General features: G+C 34.8%; 1 protein-coding gene across 2 annotated transcripts in view; it reads right to left on the bottom strand.

Moving 5' to 3' along the window:
* The window catches only part of LOC129259246 (uncharacterized), a 49,057-nt gene that overhangs the window by 22,144 nt on the left and 12,225 nt on the right, over nucleotides 1–14,688 (bottom strand). For both annotated transcript variants that reach the window (XM_064098728.1, XM_064098729.1), the window contains exons 5-6: nucleotides 8,363–8,551; nucleotides 7,275–7,463 (exon numbers count right to left, since the gene is read on the bottom strand). In XM_064098728.1, coding sequence (XP_063954798.1) covers nucleotides 7,275–7,463; nucleotides 8,363–8,551 — 378 coding nt within the window. The remainder of the gene's footprint in view (nucleotides 1–7,274; nucleotides 7,464–8,362; nucleotides 8,552–14,688) is intronic.

The raw sequence follows: 14,688 nt of genomic DNA, 5'->3' as shown, positions 1-14,688 counted from the left end.
CTAATATTCAAAATGTTTATTGCGAGGTTTTTAGCTTTCAAACAATAACGAATTACAAGCGGTTTATCGTACAAAATGTAACCAATATGACTTTATCTTAACGGTTTTCATAACACATTAAAAGGAAGTGAAATAGGAGAACGAATCAATGTTGGATTATAAGTAGTAATTATTTACATTATTTTAGTCTGGTCCTTGGATCACAATGCTTGTTTCATCCGAATAATAAACCTAATAGGCTTCATATCTTGCACCACTTTATTACCACACTGCAACTATGTTTAAATTAATGATTGGTTTAACATACATAATACATATACTGTTGAGCGAGATATGTATTTTGTTTATCACAATATGTCAAATGCATGTTGTATCATTGTTAATCATGTTGATACATATTAATAAGATCATGCTCAGTAATCCATGTCCGTTCTTCATCAAATTGCTCCCTTTTCCTTCAAAACGCTGTGGCGGCTGGGCGGATGTGGCGGATAACGAGGGATTCATCTTTTTTTACACCACCGTTCCACCCCAAAGAGAACGAAAATGGATCAATAATAAAATAGCCCTCCATCGGGGATGAACAGTGTTGTAAAGAAAAAAAGATGAACTCCTCGTCAGCCGCCAATCCCGCCCCAACCGCCACAGCGAGAAAAAGGTAAATTTGCCAGTACAACCAAGGGTGAACAATTCCCTCTATAATTTCGAAATAAAAGGCCTGGAATACTTATTATTTATCCTACTTTAACGCTGTGTTTTGAAGTATGTGATATTTTTAGATGATGTATAATAATGATATTGTGTTATTTGTACAATTCATTGTGTTTCATCCGATTTGTGGTGAAATAATCGAAATAAGGATAAACAATTATTTTGTCTAGCAGTCTTGTAAACCTTTTTTTGTAAAAACTGGGGACTTAAAATAAATTCTAAGTGCCTTTAAAAGAGTGGACATTCTCAATGACTTGTGCTTTTAACTTCAAAATCAATGGATTGGTAACAGTATCAAAACGATTCAAAACGCATGTATAAAAATGTTGAATTTAGACAAACATGAGCAGCATATTCAGCATGTTCAGGGATAAAGAACGATATATAAATTTATGTTAAGAAATGTACTACTAAACCCGCCATTTTTGATTAGCTTTTTCAACTAAAAAATCGTCATAGAACGTAAATTGGTGTTCAATCTGTCATAATTATTAGCCGATAGAATCTAATAAAACTTGATTCCATCTACTCCGTATCAAATATTATATTTTGGCAGGGTTCAGTTCAATTCCAAGCATTATCCTCAATTTATCTGAAGGAAATCTTGAAATGCAATCATTTAAGGCCTGGTGTAATCTATGTATAGGCATATCAATCTCGTGCTTTTGCCTATGCAGCCCAAAAATTATGGAATGGTTTGCCGTATGTAATAAGATCCTGTCCATCAGTAGAAACGTTCAAACTTAAACTAAAAACCTATCTGGTTAAATAATTCCCATACATCTTTTTACCCCCTTTTCTAATTATGTTCTCAAGCATTTCACCACCTCTTAATTGCAGCGCAATAGAATATATGCATATAGTTTCTGCGCTATATAAATCAATATATATATATATATATATATATTCTCCCATGTTTCGGCTTGTTTATCACCAAATTAAAACAGGTAGACCAAACAGAACAAGTGGAACGCCTCTGACAGTCTCGCCTACATTACGGAATTCGATATAGCAGCAGTGCTTCCTTTGAAAAAAAGCTAATGAATAACTATTCACAGAAAAAACACAAATATTATAACGATGATTATGTCCATTGACCCAAATTGACCTTTGACCATGATCATATGACCTAAGGCATGTGCAAAATAATCATTCATACTTGATGACCCTTAGGTCGATGTTTCATGAGCAAGTACCATAAACTTCCCAAGTTCAACACATACATGTACTCCCAACACGGCCAGAGTTCATTGACTTCTAAATGACCTTTAATCTTGGCCATGTTCCTGAAACACACACAGGGTATTCAGGGATAAATTGCTGCTCTTATGTCCAAGTTTCATGAACTAAATCCATAGACTTTTAAAGTTATGATAATTCCACAAATATCCCAAACATTTGTTGAACCTGAATATCCTTTGACCTTGGTAATGTGACCTGAAACTAGCACATGATATTCAAGGATCATTGCTCTTATGTTCAAGTTTCATGAACTAGATCCATGAACTTTTAAGGTTATGATGACAATTTCTCAAATAACCCCAACATGGCCATGTATTTTCTAAGTTATGATTACATTTCAAAAACTTAACCTTGGTTAAGATTTCAATGTTGACGACGCCGCCGTCGCCGCCGTCGGATAAGCGCCGCCTGTAGTCTCGCTGTCCTATGCAGGCGAGACAAAAATGTATTTATTATAGGTACACTACTATTCATGCATGTAGATTTGTTAAAAATTTCAAGCTATTGGATTTTGAGAAATTCAACAAACCTGTATTGCTTTCTTATGTTTCTTTTCTTTTCTGCTTTATTTTTTGTGCGTTGTTTTATGTATTTTTTATCAAAATGTAACGTACTCATACTCAGACTTAATTATGAAATATGTTACTCTGACATTTCTGTATAATCATGAAATGGTTATACCAAACAAGTGGAATGTCTCTGGCGGTCTCCCCTGCATCACGCGATTAAATATAGCAGCAGTGCAGACTTTGAAAACTACTATAACTCGCACAAGATGTTCAGTGATACTTGGTTACTCTTATTTCCACGTTTTATGAACTAGACCAATACACTTACAGAGATATGATGGTAATTCAACAAATACCACCAACGTGGCCAAAGTTCATTGACCTTACATGACCTTTGACCTTGATCATGTGACCTGAAACCTGCACAGGATGCTCAGTGATACTTGATAACTCTTATGTCCAGGTTTCACGAGTCAGATCCATAAACTTTCAAAGTTATGATGGTAATTCAACAAATACCCCCATTATGGCCAAAGTTCATTGACCTTTGATCTTGGTCATGTGACCTTAAATGCGCACTGGATGTTCAGTGATACTTGATTACTCTAATGTCCAAGTTTTATGAACTAGGCCAACATACTTTCTAAGTTATGATGGTAATTCAACAAATACCCCCAATTTGGCGAAATTTCTTTGACCCTAAATGACCTTTGACCTTGATCATGTGACGTGAAACGCATGCAGGACTCTAAGTAATACTTGATTAATCTTATGTCTAAGTTTCATGAACTAGGTTCATATATTTTCTAAGTTATGATGACATTTCAAAAACTTAACCTTAGGTTAAGATTTTGATGTTGATTCCCCCAACATGGTCTAAGTTCATTGACCCTAAATGACCTTTGACCTTGGTAATGTGACATGAAACACAGGCAGGATGTTCAGTAATACTTGATTAATATTAAGGCCAAGTTTCATGAACTAGGTCTATATACTTTCTAAGTTATGCTGTCATTTCAAAAACTTAACCTCAGGTTAAGATTTGGTGTTGACGCCGCCGCCGCCGCCGTCGCGGCCGTCGGAAAAGTGGCACCTATAATCTCACTCTGCTATGCAGGTGAGACAAAAATAGTGTAAAAATAATAATGTGATTTATTTTCAGTTTATTCTAATTTTAGAATAAAATAATTATTTACACAATAAAATTACCGTTTTTATACAAAACTATGTAAATTATTGATACAGAGCTGTTTAATATATTTAGTACAGATTAAAGAAGTGTTTAAAATCATAAATAAACGAAGTTGTAACATATTAAATCATCAATCAAGCATGATTGTTTAACATGTAAAAAACTTATAAGCAGCAATGCATTAAATCTTAAAGAACATATTTATCTTCCACATTAACATGTTTATCTGTGTTTGTTTTTATCATTGCATCATTCCTTGTGGCTGCACTGATGGGGGAAATTGCGGATGATGCTAGGAATGACAACGTTGAATAGAACTCTTCATGAAGTGAGGGATTGGTGATTTTGCAAATTGACGTCTTTCCATCACTTGGTTTTTCTAACCTTGTAATTTTTTTGACTTCATAGAAATGCATTGTGCTGAAATAAATTGTACAGCATTTTTTGCACGAGAGGGCTGTTTATGATAAATTTGTTATGCTAAGTGTCAATATTCTAAAATGTTAAGTTGATTGACCTTTACCAGCTCACCGGGGTCAAAGGTCAAAACTTATAACGCACACCAATTATCTCTAGAATATAAAGATGCCATACAAATCAATATTAAATCATTTTTTTCCAACAAAACCATGTCTATCGTGAAACAATGATGCAAAAAGAACAATATTTTGATATTTGGCAAGTTTGAAGCCCGGGTTTGGAGTTGGTTGACTAAAGCCCCAGTCACATATAGACACGGATCATCACGGATCAACACGGCAATGCCGGCATGATCCGGGGAGGTCCGGGATCGTTTTGCCCCGGATTGAGCGTTGATGACTGTAAACACGGCATCTACACGGCATATTCACACGGATCTACACGGACCATGCCGGCAGAGCACGTCGTCAACACGGACCAACACGTCAGCAACACGGACCTACACGTCAGCAACACGGACCAACACGTCAGCTACACGGACAGACACGTCAGCAACACGGACCAACACGTCAGCTACAAGGACCAACACGGACCAACACGTCAGCAACACGGACCAACACGTCAGCAACACGGACCAACACGTCAGCTACAAGGACCATCACGGACCAACACGTCAGCAACACGGACCAACACGTCAGCTACACGGACCAACACGTCAGCTCAAGGACCAACACTGCAGCTATATTGACCAGCATGGCAAATGAAAATCTGCTCATAATAATGAGCTGATATTTATTTATGTATTTATTTTTCTCATCCTTGTCGCAACATTATATTATGCTGTTTTTAAAAAAAGATATCAAAACTTAAAACTTCCTTAACCAGTAAAAACGCATTTTTTTTTACAACACAGTTTACTTTTTTAACAGTAGTTGTTAAGTACTTTAAATCTTGAACGACAAATTTAATTTCGATTTGATTTGATATCACTTTATTTAAATCACAATAAAGGAAAGAAATTTACAAAGTCAATAGAAAACATAATAAAAATTAAGATAGGCCCAGGTCATGACGCATAACTGTCGATGCAGGGCAATAGTATAACACTTAGTGTACAATTTTGATGTAACAGGTACATAACATTTATTTTAAGAAAATGAAATGTGAAATAATAATAAGCCAAAGTTGGGGTAAATATAAAAAAAGAGAGAAAAAAAATTATACATACATGCACTAAGTTTACAAATATTAGGTTGGGGCCAATCTCCAAAGCGTAAGAAAATATCCTGAATCGTTTAATCATCCATTTAATCATAAATAAATTAAGCATGTTTGTGTCAACTGTTTAACAACTCCTGAAAATTTCATAAAGTAAATAGCGTTGTAAAGATTTGATGGGGAAAAAAGAACACGGACTGCCAAGGATACTCCAGGCAGCCACACGGACCTACACGGCAGCTACACGGACCTACACGGACCTACACGGCAGCCACACGGACCTACACGGCAGCTGCACGGACAGTCAGAAACATCCGACGTCATCCGTGGACTGCCGGGTTGGCATAGCCATCCGGGATGGTCCGTGCAGCTGCCGTGTAGGTCCGTGTGGCTGCCGTGTAGGTCCGTGTAGCTGCCGTGTAGGTCCGTGTGGCTGCCTGGAGTATCCTTGGCAGTCCGTGTTCTTTTTTCCCATCAAATCTTTACAACGCTATTTACTTTATGAACTTTCCAGTAGTTGTTAAACAGTTGACACAAACATGCTTAATTTATTTTTGATTAAATGGATGATTAAATAATTCAGGATACTTTCTTACGCTTTGGAGATTGGCCCCAACCTAATATTTGTAAACTTAGTGCATGTATGAATAATTCTTTTTCTCCTTTTTTTCTAATATTTACCCCAACTTTGTCTGTTATTATTACTTCACATTTAATTTTTTTATATGTTATATGTATATGTTATGTACCTGTTACATCGAAATTGCACATTAAGTTTTATACTACTGCCCTGCATCGACAGTTATGCGTCATGACCTGGGCCTATCTTAATTTTTATTATGTTTTCTATTGACTTTGTAAATTTCTTTCCTTTGTTCTGATTTCAATAAAGTGATATCAAATCAAATCAACATTAAATTTGTCGTTCAAGATTTAAAGTAGGCCTACTGAAGAAGTAGTGTTAAAACAGTAAACTGTGTTGTATTAAAATAACAGCGTTTTTACTGATTAAAGAAGTTTTGATATCTTTTTTAAAAACAACATAATATAATGTTGCGACAAGGATGAGAAAAAAAATATCAGCTCATTATTATGAGCAGATTTTCATTTGCTGTGCTGGTCAATATAGCTGCCGTGTTGGTCCTTGAGCTGACGTGTTGGTCCGTGTAGCTGACGTGTTGGTCCGTGTAGCTGACGTGTTGGTCCGTGTTGCTGACGTGTAGGTCCGTGTTGCTGACGTGTTGGTCCGTGTTGGTCCTTGTAGCTGACGTGTTGGTCCGTATTGCTGACGTGTTGGTCCGTGTAGCTGACGTGTTGGTCCGTGTTGCTGACGTGTAGGTCCGTGTTGCTGACGTGTTGGTCCGTGTTGACGACGTGCTCTGCCGGCATGGTCCGTGTAGATCCGTGTGAAGATGCCGTGTAGATGCCGTGTTTACAGTCATGAACGCTCAATCCGGGGCAAAACGATCCCGGACCTCCCCGGATCATGCCGGCATTGCCGTGTTGATCCGTGAGGATCCGTGCCTATATGTGACTGGGGCTTTTAGAGCAATACGTGTGATATCAAGGCGCCCAATCCGTAATAATAGTAAGATAATGAAGAAGCCAAACTACGTCATCAAACAAGGGCTTGAATAATCACTACGCTCTATTCTCCCTTCTTCACAATGGAGGCAAGCTGGACGACATTCCTTTTTTTTTACATCAATAGCCACGTCTTAACATTACGATATAAACAGAATGATAAACTGGACTAATATTTTATCATTTTGTATAGTGTATGCATGATGATGGCTGATCAACCATGTATTAACTGAAAATGTATATGTTTCAAATTGCACAATTAACAGATGTCAATATGGAAGGCAAAATTATATCATGAATATCAGGATAACATGATAATTCCTTGTGGTTGTACTGATTAGGGGAAATTGTTATTTACTTTTCGTTTAAAAAACAAAATGAGAAGGTGAAAAGGATACCTTTGCGGATGATGCTAAGGATGATAACGTTGAATAGAACTCTTCATGAAGTAAGGGACGGGTGAGTCCTACTTTATCACCGAGATGAAGTTCCCTGAGATTAGGCATCTTACAAATGAACTGAGCGAGATCACGTGATGCAGACAGACGTTGACTGAGATCAATGCACTTGATATCAAGACGCTCAATCTGGAATAATAGTAACATAATGCAGAACCAAAAATAAGCCATCAAACAAGGACTCGAATGAGCCATTATAAATACACATATACCAGGATTCGAATAAGCATACTGGTCTTTTCATCACTTGGATTTTCTAAAATTGTGATTTTTTTGGACTTCATTGAAATGCAATATGCTGAAATAAATTGTACTGCATTTTTTTTTGCACGAGAGGGATGTTTATGATAAATTAGTTTTGATAAGTGTCAATATTTCAAAATGTTATTGTAATCGTTAAAATTGTTGACCTTTGCCAGCTCTCCAGGGTCAAAGGTCAAAACTTAGAATGCACACCAATTATCTCTAGAATATAAAGATGCCATACAAATCAATATTAAATAACTATTTTGCAACAAAACCATGTCTATCGTGAAACAATGATGCAAAAAGAACAATAATTTGATATTTGGCAAGTTTGGAGTTGGTTGACTAGAGCAATACGTGTGATATCTAGACGCCCAATCCGTAATAATAGTAAGATAATAAAGAAGCCAAACTACTTCATCAAACAAGGGCTTAAATAAACGCTACACTCTATTCTACCTTCAGTGCAATGGAGGCAAGCTTGATGACATTTTTTTTTTTACATCAATACCCATGTGTTAACATTACGTAATAAACAGAATGAAAAACTGGACTAATATTTGTCATTTTGTATAGTGTATGCATGATGATGGCTAATCAACCTTGTATTAACTAAAAATGTATATGTTTCAAATTGCACAATGAACATATGTCAATATGGAAGGCAAAATTATATCATGAATATCAGGATAACATGATAATTCCTTGTGGTTGTACTGATTAGGGGAAATTGTTATTTACTTTTCGTTTAAAAAAACAAAATGAGAAGGTGAAAAAGATACCTTTACGGTTGATGCTAAGGAAGATAACGTTGAATAGAACTCTTCATGAAGTGGGGGACGGGTGGTTCCATATATACCACCGAGATGAAGTTCCCTGAGATTAGGCATCTTACAAATGAACTGAGCGAGATCACGTGATGCAGACAGACGTTGACTGAGATCAACACATATGATATTAAGACGCTCAATCTGGAATAATAGTGACATAATGAAGAAACTAAAATACGTCATCAAACAAGGGATTGAATGAGCCATTATAACTATACATGTACCCGGATTTTGATAAGTATACTGGGAATTATTTGTTTGAGGTTGGAGTGCCATTACTATATTTACCAACTAGCAATTTTGCCATTAAAACCAATGGTGGATAATCCCCTTTATTTTTTTCGAAAAAAAGAGGCCTGGTATATTTATTGTATTATTTTTTGTATATCCTACTTTTAATAAATTCGATAGATCTTGGTAATTTTGTGCTTGTACTCGTGAACTTAAGGTCATTGTACTACTACGATTAATCATGAAAAATTATCACGGTGGCAGCCGTCTTTTGCAAATTAGACGTCTTTTCATCACTTGGTTTTTCTAAATTTTTAATTTTTTGGACGTCATGAAAATGCATTATGCTGAAATAAATTGTTCTGCAATAAATGTTAAGTTGATTGACCTTTACCAGCTCTCCGGGGTCAAAGATCAAAACTTATAATGCACACCAATTATCTCTAGAATATAAAGATGCCATACAAATCAATTAAATGACTATGTTTGCAACAAAACCATGTCTATCGTGAAACAATGATGCAAAAAGAACAATATTTTGATATTTGGCAAGTTTGGAGTTAGTTGACTAAAAACGTCTGATATCAAGACGCTTAATCTGGAATAATAGTAAGATGATGAAGCCAAACTACGTCATCAAACAAGGGCTTGAATAACCACTACACTCTATTCTACCTTCAGCGGAATGGAGGCGAGCTGAACGCCTTCCTTTTTTTACATCAATAACCATGTCTAAACATCACGTAATAAACAAAATGAAAAACTGGACTAACATTTGCCATTTTGTATAGCCTATGGATGTTAATGGCTGTATATTCAAACTTGTATTAATATAAAGGACAAGTCCACCCCAACAAAAAGTTGATCTGAATAAAAAGAGAAAAATCCAACACGCACAACACTGAAAATTTCATCAAAATCGGATGTAAAATAAGAAAGTTATGACATTTTAGAGTTTCGCTTAATTTCCACAAAACAGTTATATGCACATCCTGGTCCGTATGAAAATGAGGAGACTGATGATGTCATCCACTCACTATTTCTTTTGTATTTTATTATAAGAAATATGAAATATTTCAATTTTCTCCTCATTGCCAAGTGAAACAACGATTATTTCCTCCCTGTACATGTGGAATTAGCAGTATTTAATACTATATGCTTCAGTCAAGTTGGTCCTTAATGTCAAATCTGCAAAAAATGAAATATTGTATAATTCAAACAATATAAAACAAAATAAATAGTGAGTGAGGGACATCATCGTCTATTTAATTTGTACATGTATGTCACTGAGTTGTGCATATCACTGTTTCGTGAAAAATAGTAAAACTTTAAAATTTCATAACTTTTTTATTTTACATCCGATTTTGATGAAAATTTCAGTGTTATGCTAGTTTGATTTTTTTCTATTTATTCAGATCAACATTTTTTCTGAGGTGGACTTGACCTTTAAGTAATGTATATGCTTCAAATTGCGCAATAAGCAGATGTCAATATGGAAAGCAAAATTAAATCATGAACATCAGGATAATATGATCATTCCTTTTGGTTGTACTGATGGTGGAAATTGTAATTTAATTAATTAATTTATTTATTTAATAAATAAATGAAATGAAAATAAAAAGAAATATATTTGGTTACATGATGCCCTTTAAACCAATTAGCATACAGTATTTAATTTATGTAGGATGTAATGCACACTATTCTATCTTTAGTGGAATGGAGAAAACTTGAAAACTTGTTTGTATGTGAACATAGCCAATGCTATAACCATATGCAAAGAGCTATATACATGTAGCTCCATGCTATAACCATTTCAACTTGTCAATTAAGTAAATGTTTCAAAAACACAATGAACAGATGTCACTATAGAAGGTACAATTAAACCGAAACAAGTTCGGAAGATGCTGATCATCGCTGTAGGAGTTGATCTGTGGATAAAACAAACTATTATTGCGACGTTTCAACTACACCTGTTTTAGTCTTAATCATGCAGGCAATGGGGACAGTCGCCGTTTGGTTGTTATACAGTGTACTGTTCTACTATATATTATTAGTGGGATGGTAATACAGACCCCCCCCCCCGGAAATGGGATATAGTATCATCCTCCAGGATCGACGCATTTATTTATTTGTTTAAAAAGAGAGAAGCCCATTCAACAATATGTTGGTCTGCCATGGGGCCCTGTGACAATGTACATAGCATAACATAACATTTATAACAATTCATTTACATAGTAGCATCATAAGATAGGCATAAATAAATTAGTAAGAACATGTGAAGGAAACTCACAACTAAAGTTGCAAGTAAAAAGCAGTCATTTAACAATACAAGTACAATGATTTAAAATAAAAACAGATTACGTTAAATTATTAAGACGTGGATTGTTACAATTACAATTAGCCAAAATCTGTAAAATCAAGAAAGTAAGCTGAAGTTGTGGGTCGAACAAAATATCAAAATAGATGGTCGAATGTTAATTATGAAGGTGATTTCAGGACAACTCATGGGTCAAAAGTAGCTAATGCTGAATGCTTCATCAAATGATATTTAAATGATGCAAGACTAATTTGATATGTTATTTCAGTTGGTAGGTTGGTATGTATATAGGGAAGGGCCGTCATAGCATAAATGCGTTTTTACGGTATTCTGTGCGACATTTAAGGAGTACTAGGCATAATTATGCATGTAATTATGAAACAATGAAGAAATATGTTTGAAAGTTTTCATTGTTCTTCCTTAAAACCATAGCAAAATAAAGTTCACTGTCAAACCATATTGACACAAAACAAGCAAACGTTGTATATGACTTGCCGATCTTAGACCCTACACTCAATGTACGTACATATAGAAGAGATGTACTGTCTGCAATCTATTAATTATTAACGGATTCTTAAAATTATATTCTGCTAGCCAACTGTGATTCTTCGTCCCTGTTTCACCACCGTGTGTGTATCTCTCTCCTTCTCCGTCACTCTCTTTCTTTTATCACGTATTAAATTAGGACAATTTAAAGAGTAAGCTTTGCGACCATGCCCGCCCCCAAGACTTCAATCACCAAAATAATGAAAAAAAAAGACAAAAAAGGTAAATGAGTGAATGTACCATTTTCTACATTGTTTTCTCAACCAATTCCAAAGTTAGCTAAGATGGTAATTTTTTTTTTGCTTGCTCTCTTCGATCCCTTAAGACTTTTTTTTTTCAATACACAATGTTTTACCCCCTCAAGTTAGGGGGTTCATCATGCCATCGGCACGAGGCTTTTGAATTTGAAAAAAATGAGATAAAATGTGATTAAGTTGATTATTGTTTATAATATCATTCAGAATAAAACATTCTTGCTGCAAATAAAAAGGGAAAAGTAAACTACTGTAACCTGCATTTGTAGTAATTATCTGCAGTATTATCCTAACAGTAAAACAACAGTAAATACATTATATTGGATGGCTCAGTTTTTTTATACTAGCCTATGGGATATTCGGAGGATATCAGTCCTTTGTCCAATACACTCTCGTATAACAATCCATATCATCAGTAATTATTAATATTGATTACAATAATTATTGTCAAAATCATGATCAGTTATCATTATAACTGTTTTCATATTGTTCAAAATCATTATCATTATTATTACTACTAGTATTATCATCTTTAATAAGTGTCATAAGTTGACCTTTCATTATTATGATCTTACTAATCAATTAAAATGGTGACAATTATGATCATGAAATAAAGTGGATGACACTACCACTATTTATTTTGGCCATTATTGTCATTGAACATGAACAACAATTTATAACAATTTATATATATCTAAGTTTATTACAGAAAAGGCCATTAAAAGTATAACAACAAAAAGTCTTGAAATTCCAAGCTTCAAAATCCTTAAAGGAAAATGAAACCTTTGGAACAAGATAGCTTGTGTTAAAACAGAAAAATCAAAGAAACAGATCAACGAAAGTTTGAAAAAAATGGACAAATAATGAGAAAGTTATGAGCATTTGAATATTGCGATCACTAATGCTATGGAGATCCTCAAATTGGCAATGCGATAGAGATGTGTGATGTCACTGGTGAACAACTCTCCCTATTACTTAAGTATATATTTCACTCAACATTGCCTTGTTTATAACATCTATCAGTAGATCATGTGTTCTTTCTATAGGAGGGCATGTAAGACAGATTTTTAAAGAATACATCATGGGTAAAGATTTGGTATTACCACAAGAAAAAGCAGAAAGAGACATTTTGAGGGTATCTTATAGTCAATCAAAGGAAAATTTATTCAGAATGTGACATCACACATTCTTGTTGCACTGCCAATTGGAGGATCTCCGTAGCATTAGTGATTGCAATATCCAAATGCTCATAACTTTCTCATTATTTGTCCGATTTTGCTCAAACTTTCTTTGTTCTTATTCTTTGATATTTCTGTTTCGACATAAGCCTACTTATTCCAAAGGTTTCATTCCCATTTAAGGTCAAGGCCAAGGCTTGAAAGTCTTAGGCCAATCCTTTGAAAAAGGATGCCTCAAGGCCAAGGCCGATTATCAACGCACTACAACACTGACTGAAATAAATTGATTTTTTTTTTGTCAAATGATATTCCTGTTTATTAATAACCAGTGATGCTAATTGTCAATATTCTGAAATGTTAGTTCATTGAGCTCTGCCAGCTCTTGATGGTCAATGGTTAAGACTTATGATACACGAAATATGTCTAGAATATCAGGGTACCTTGAAAGTCAATACCAAATATACCTTTTTTGTACTAGAACCATATTTATTAATATGAACAAATGATGTAAAACTTCAATTGTATGATATTTCATGGTCATGAACATTCAGGTCATTTACTTTTAAAGGTTAACATAGGTCAAATCTGAAAATTTACATCTCAATTTTAAAATGGATATTATGACAAGATATAGCAATAGTGAAAGGTTAATGCTTAAATCATGTTTTTTAAAGTGCTAGGATCAGATCAGCGTTTGTACTACTACGATTAATCATAAAAGATTCTCAAAATGGCAGCCATTTTCATTTTTTGGGGGGCAGATTAGACTTTTTTCTACCACTTGGATTTTATAGACTGGTACTTTTGGGGACTTCGTGGAAATGCATTGTGCTGAAATTAATTGTACTGCAATATTCTAAAAGATTTTTGACCTTTGCCAGCTCTCAAGGGTCAAAGGTCAAAAATTATAATACACACCAATTATCTCTAGAATATAAAGATGCCATAACAATCAATATTAAATAGCTATTTTTCAACAAAACCATGTTTACCATGTAATAATGCTGCAAAGGCACCAATATTTTGATATTTGGATTTGGGTGACTGAGATCAATAAGTGTGATATCAAGACGCTCAATCTGGAACAATAGTAGTAACAGATGATGAAAAAACCAAAATACGTCATCCACCACTACACTCTATTCTACCTTCAGCGGAATAGAGTCGAGCTGGAAGACATCCCCCTTCTTATTTTACATCGATAGTACACTCATGAATGTTAATGAGTGCAATGGACAGAATATTTCATGAGGTGAAAGATGAAATGATCAATTAAACAAGGCGTAGCCGAGTTGAATTGATCATTCATTTCACCTTTCACCGAATGAAGTATTCTGTCCATTGCACGAATGATAATAACGTTCATTATTTGGTTTATATGACACCTACAAATATATATTTATTCATATGAAATTTACGATTTTCGATGCAACATTATGCTCGGTCTGTTGATTGTCGCGTACATACAACATGCGCGCGCGCAATGGACGAAATCGTATGGATCCAAAATTGCTCGATTGATGACGTCATTGTAAAATGGGCTGAATGATTGATATCAAACAGCCAATCAAATGACAAGGATCTATCAAGGTGTCATATAACCATGGCTTAAAATTATGTTGCATACAGAATGAAAGACTGGTCATTTCGTATAATGTAAGCATGCTGCATAGCTGCATAATCAACCTTGTATTAAGTAGAAATGTATATGTTTCAAATTGCACATTAAACAGATGTGAATATGGACAGATG

Source organism: Lytechinus pictus, chromosome 4 (genome assembly GCF_037042905.1).
Source record: "Lytechinus pictus isolate F3 Inbred chromosome 4, Lp3.0, whole genome shotgun sequence".
Taxonomy (NCBI): domain Eukaryota; kingdom Metazoa; phylum Echinodermata; class Echinoidea; order Temnopleuroida; family Toxopneustidae; genus Lytechinus; species Lytechinus pictus.
The sequence above is the reverse complement of the archived record's forward strand: the minus strand, read 5'-3'. Positions and strand labels throughout refer to the sequence as shown.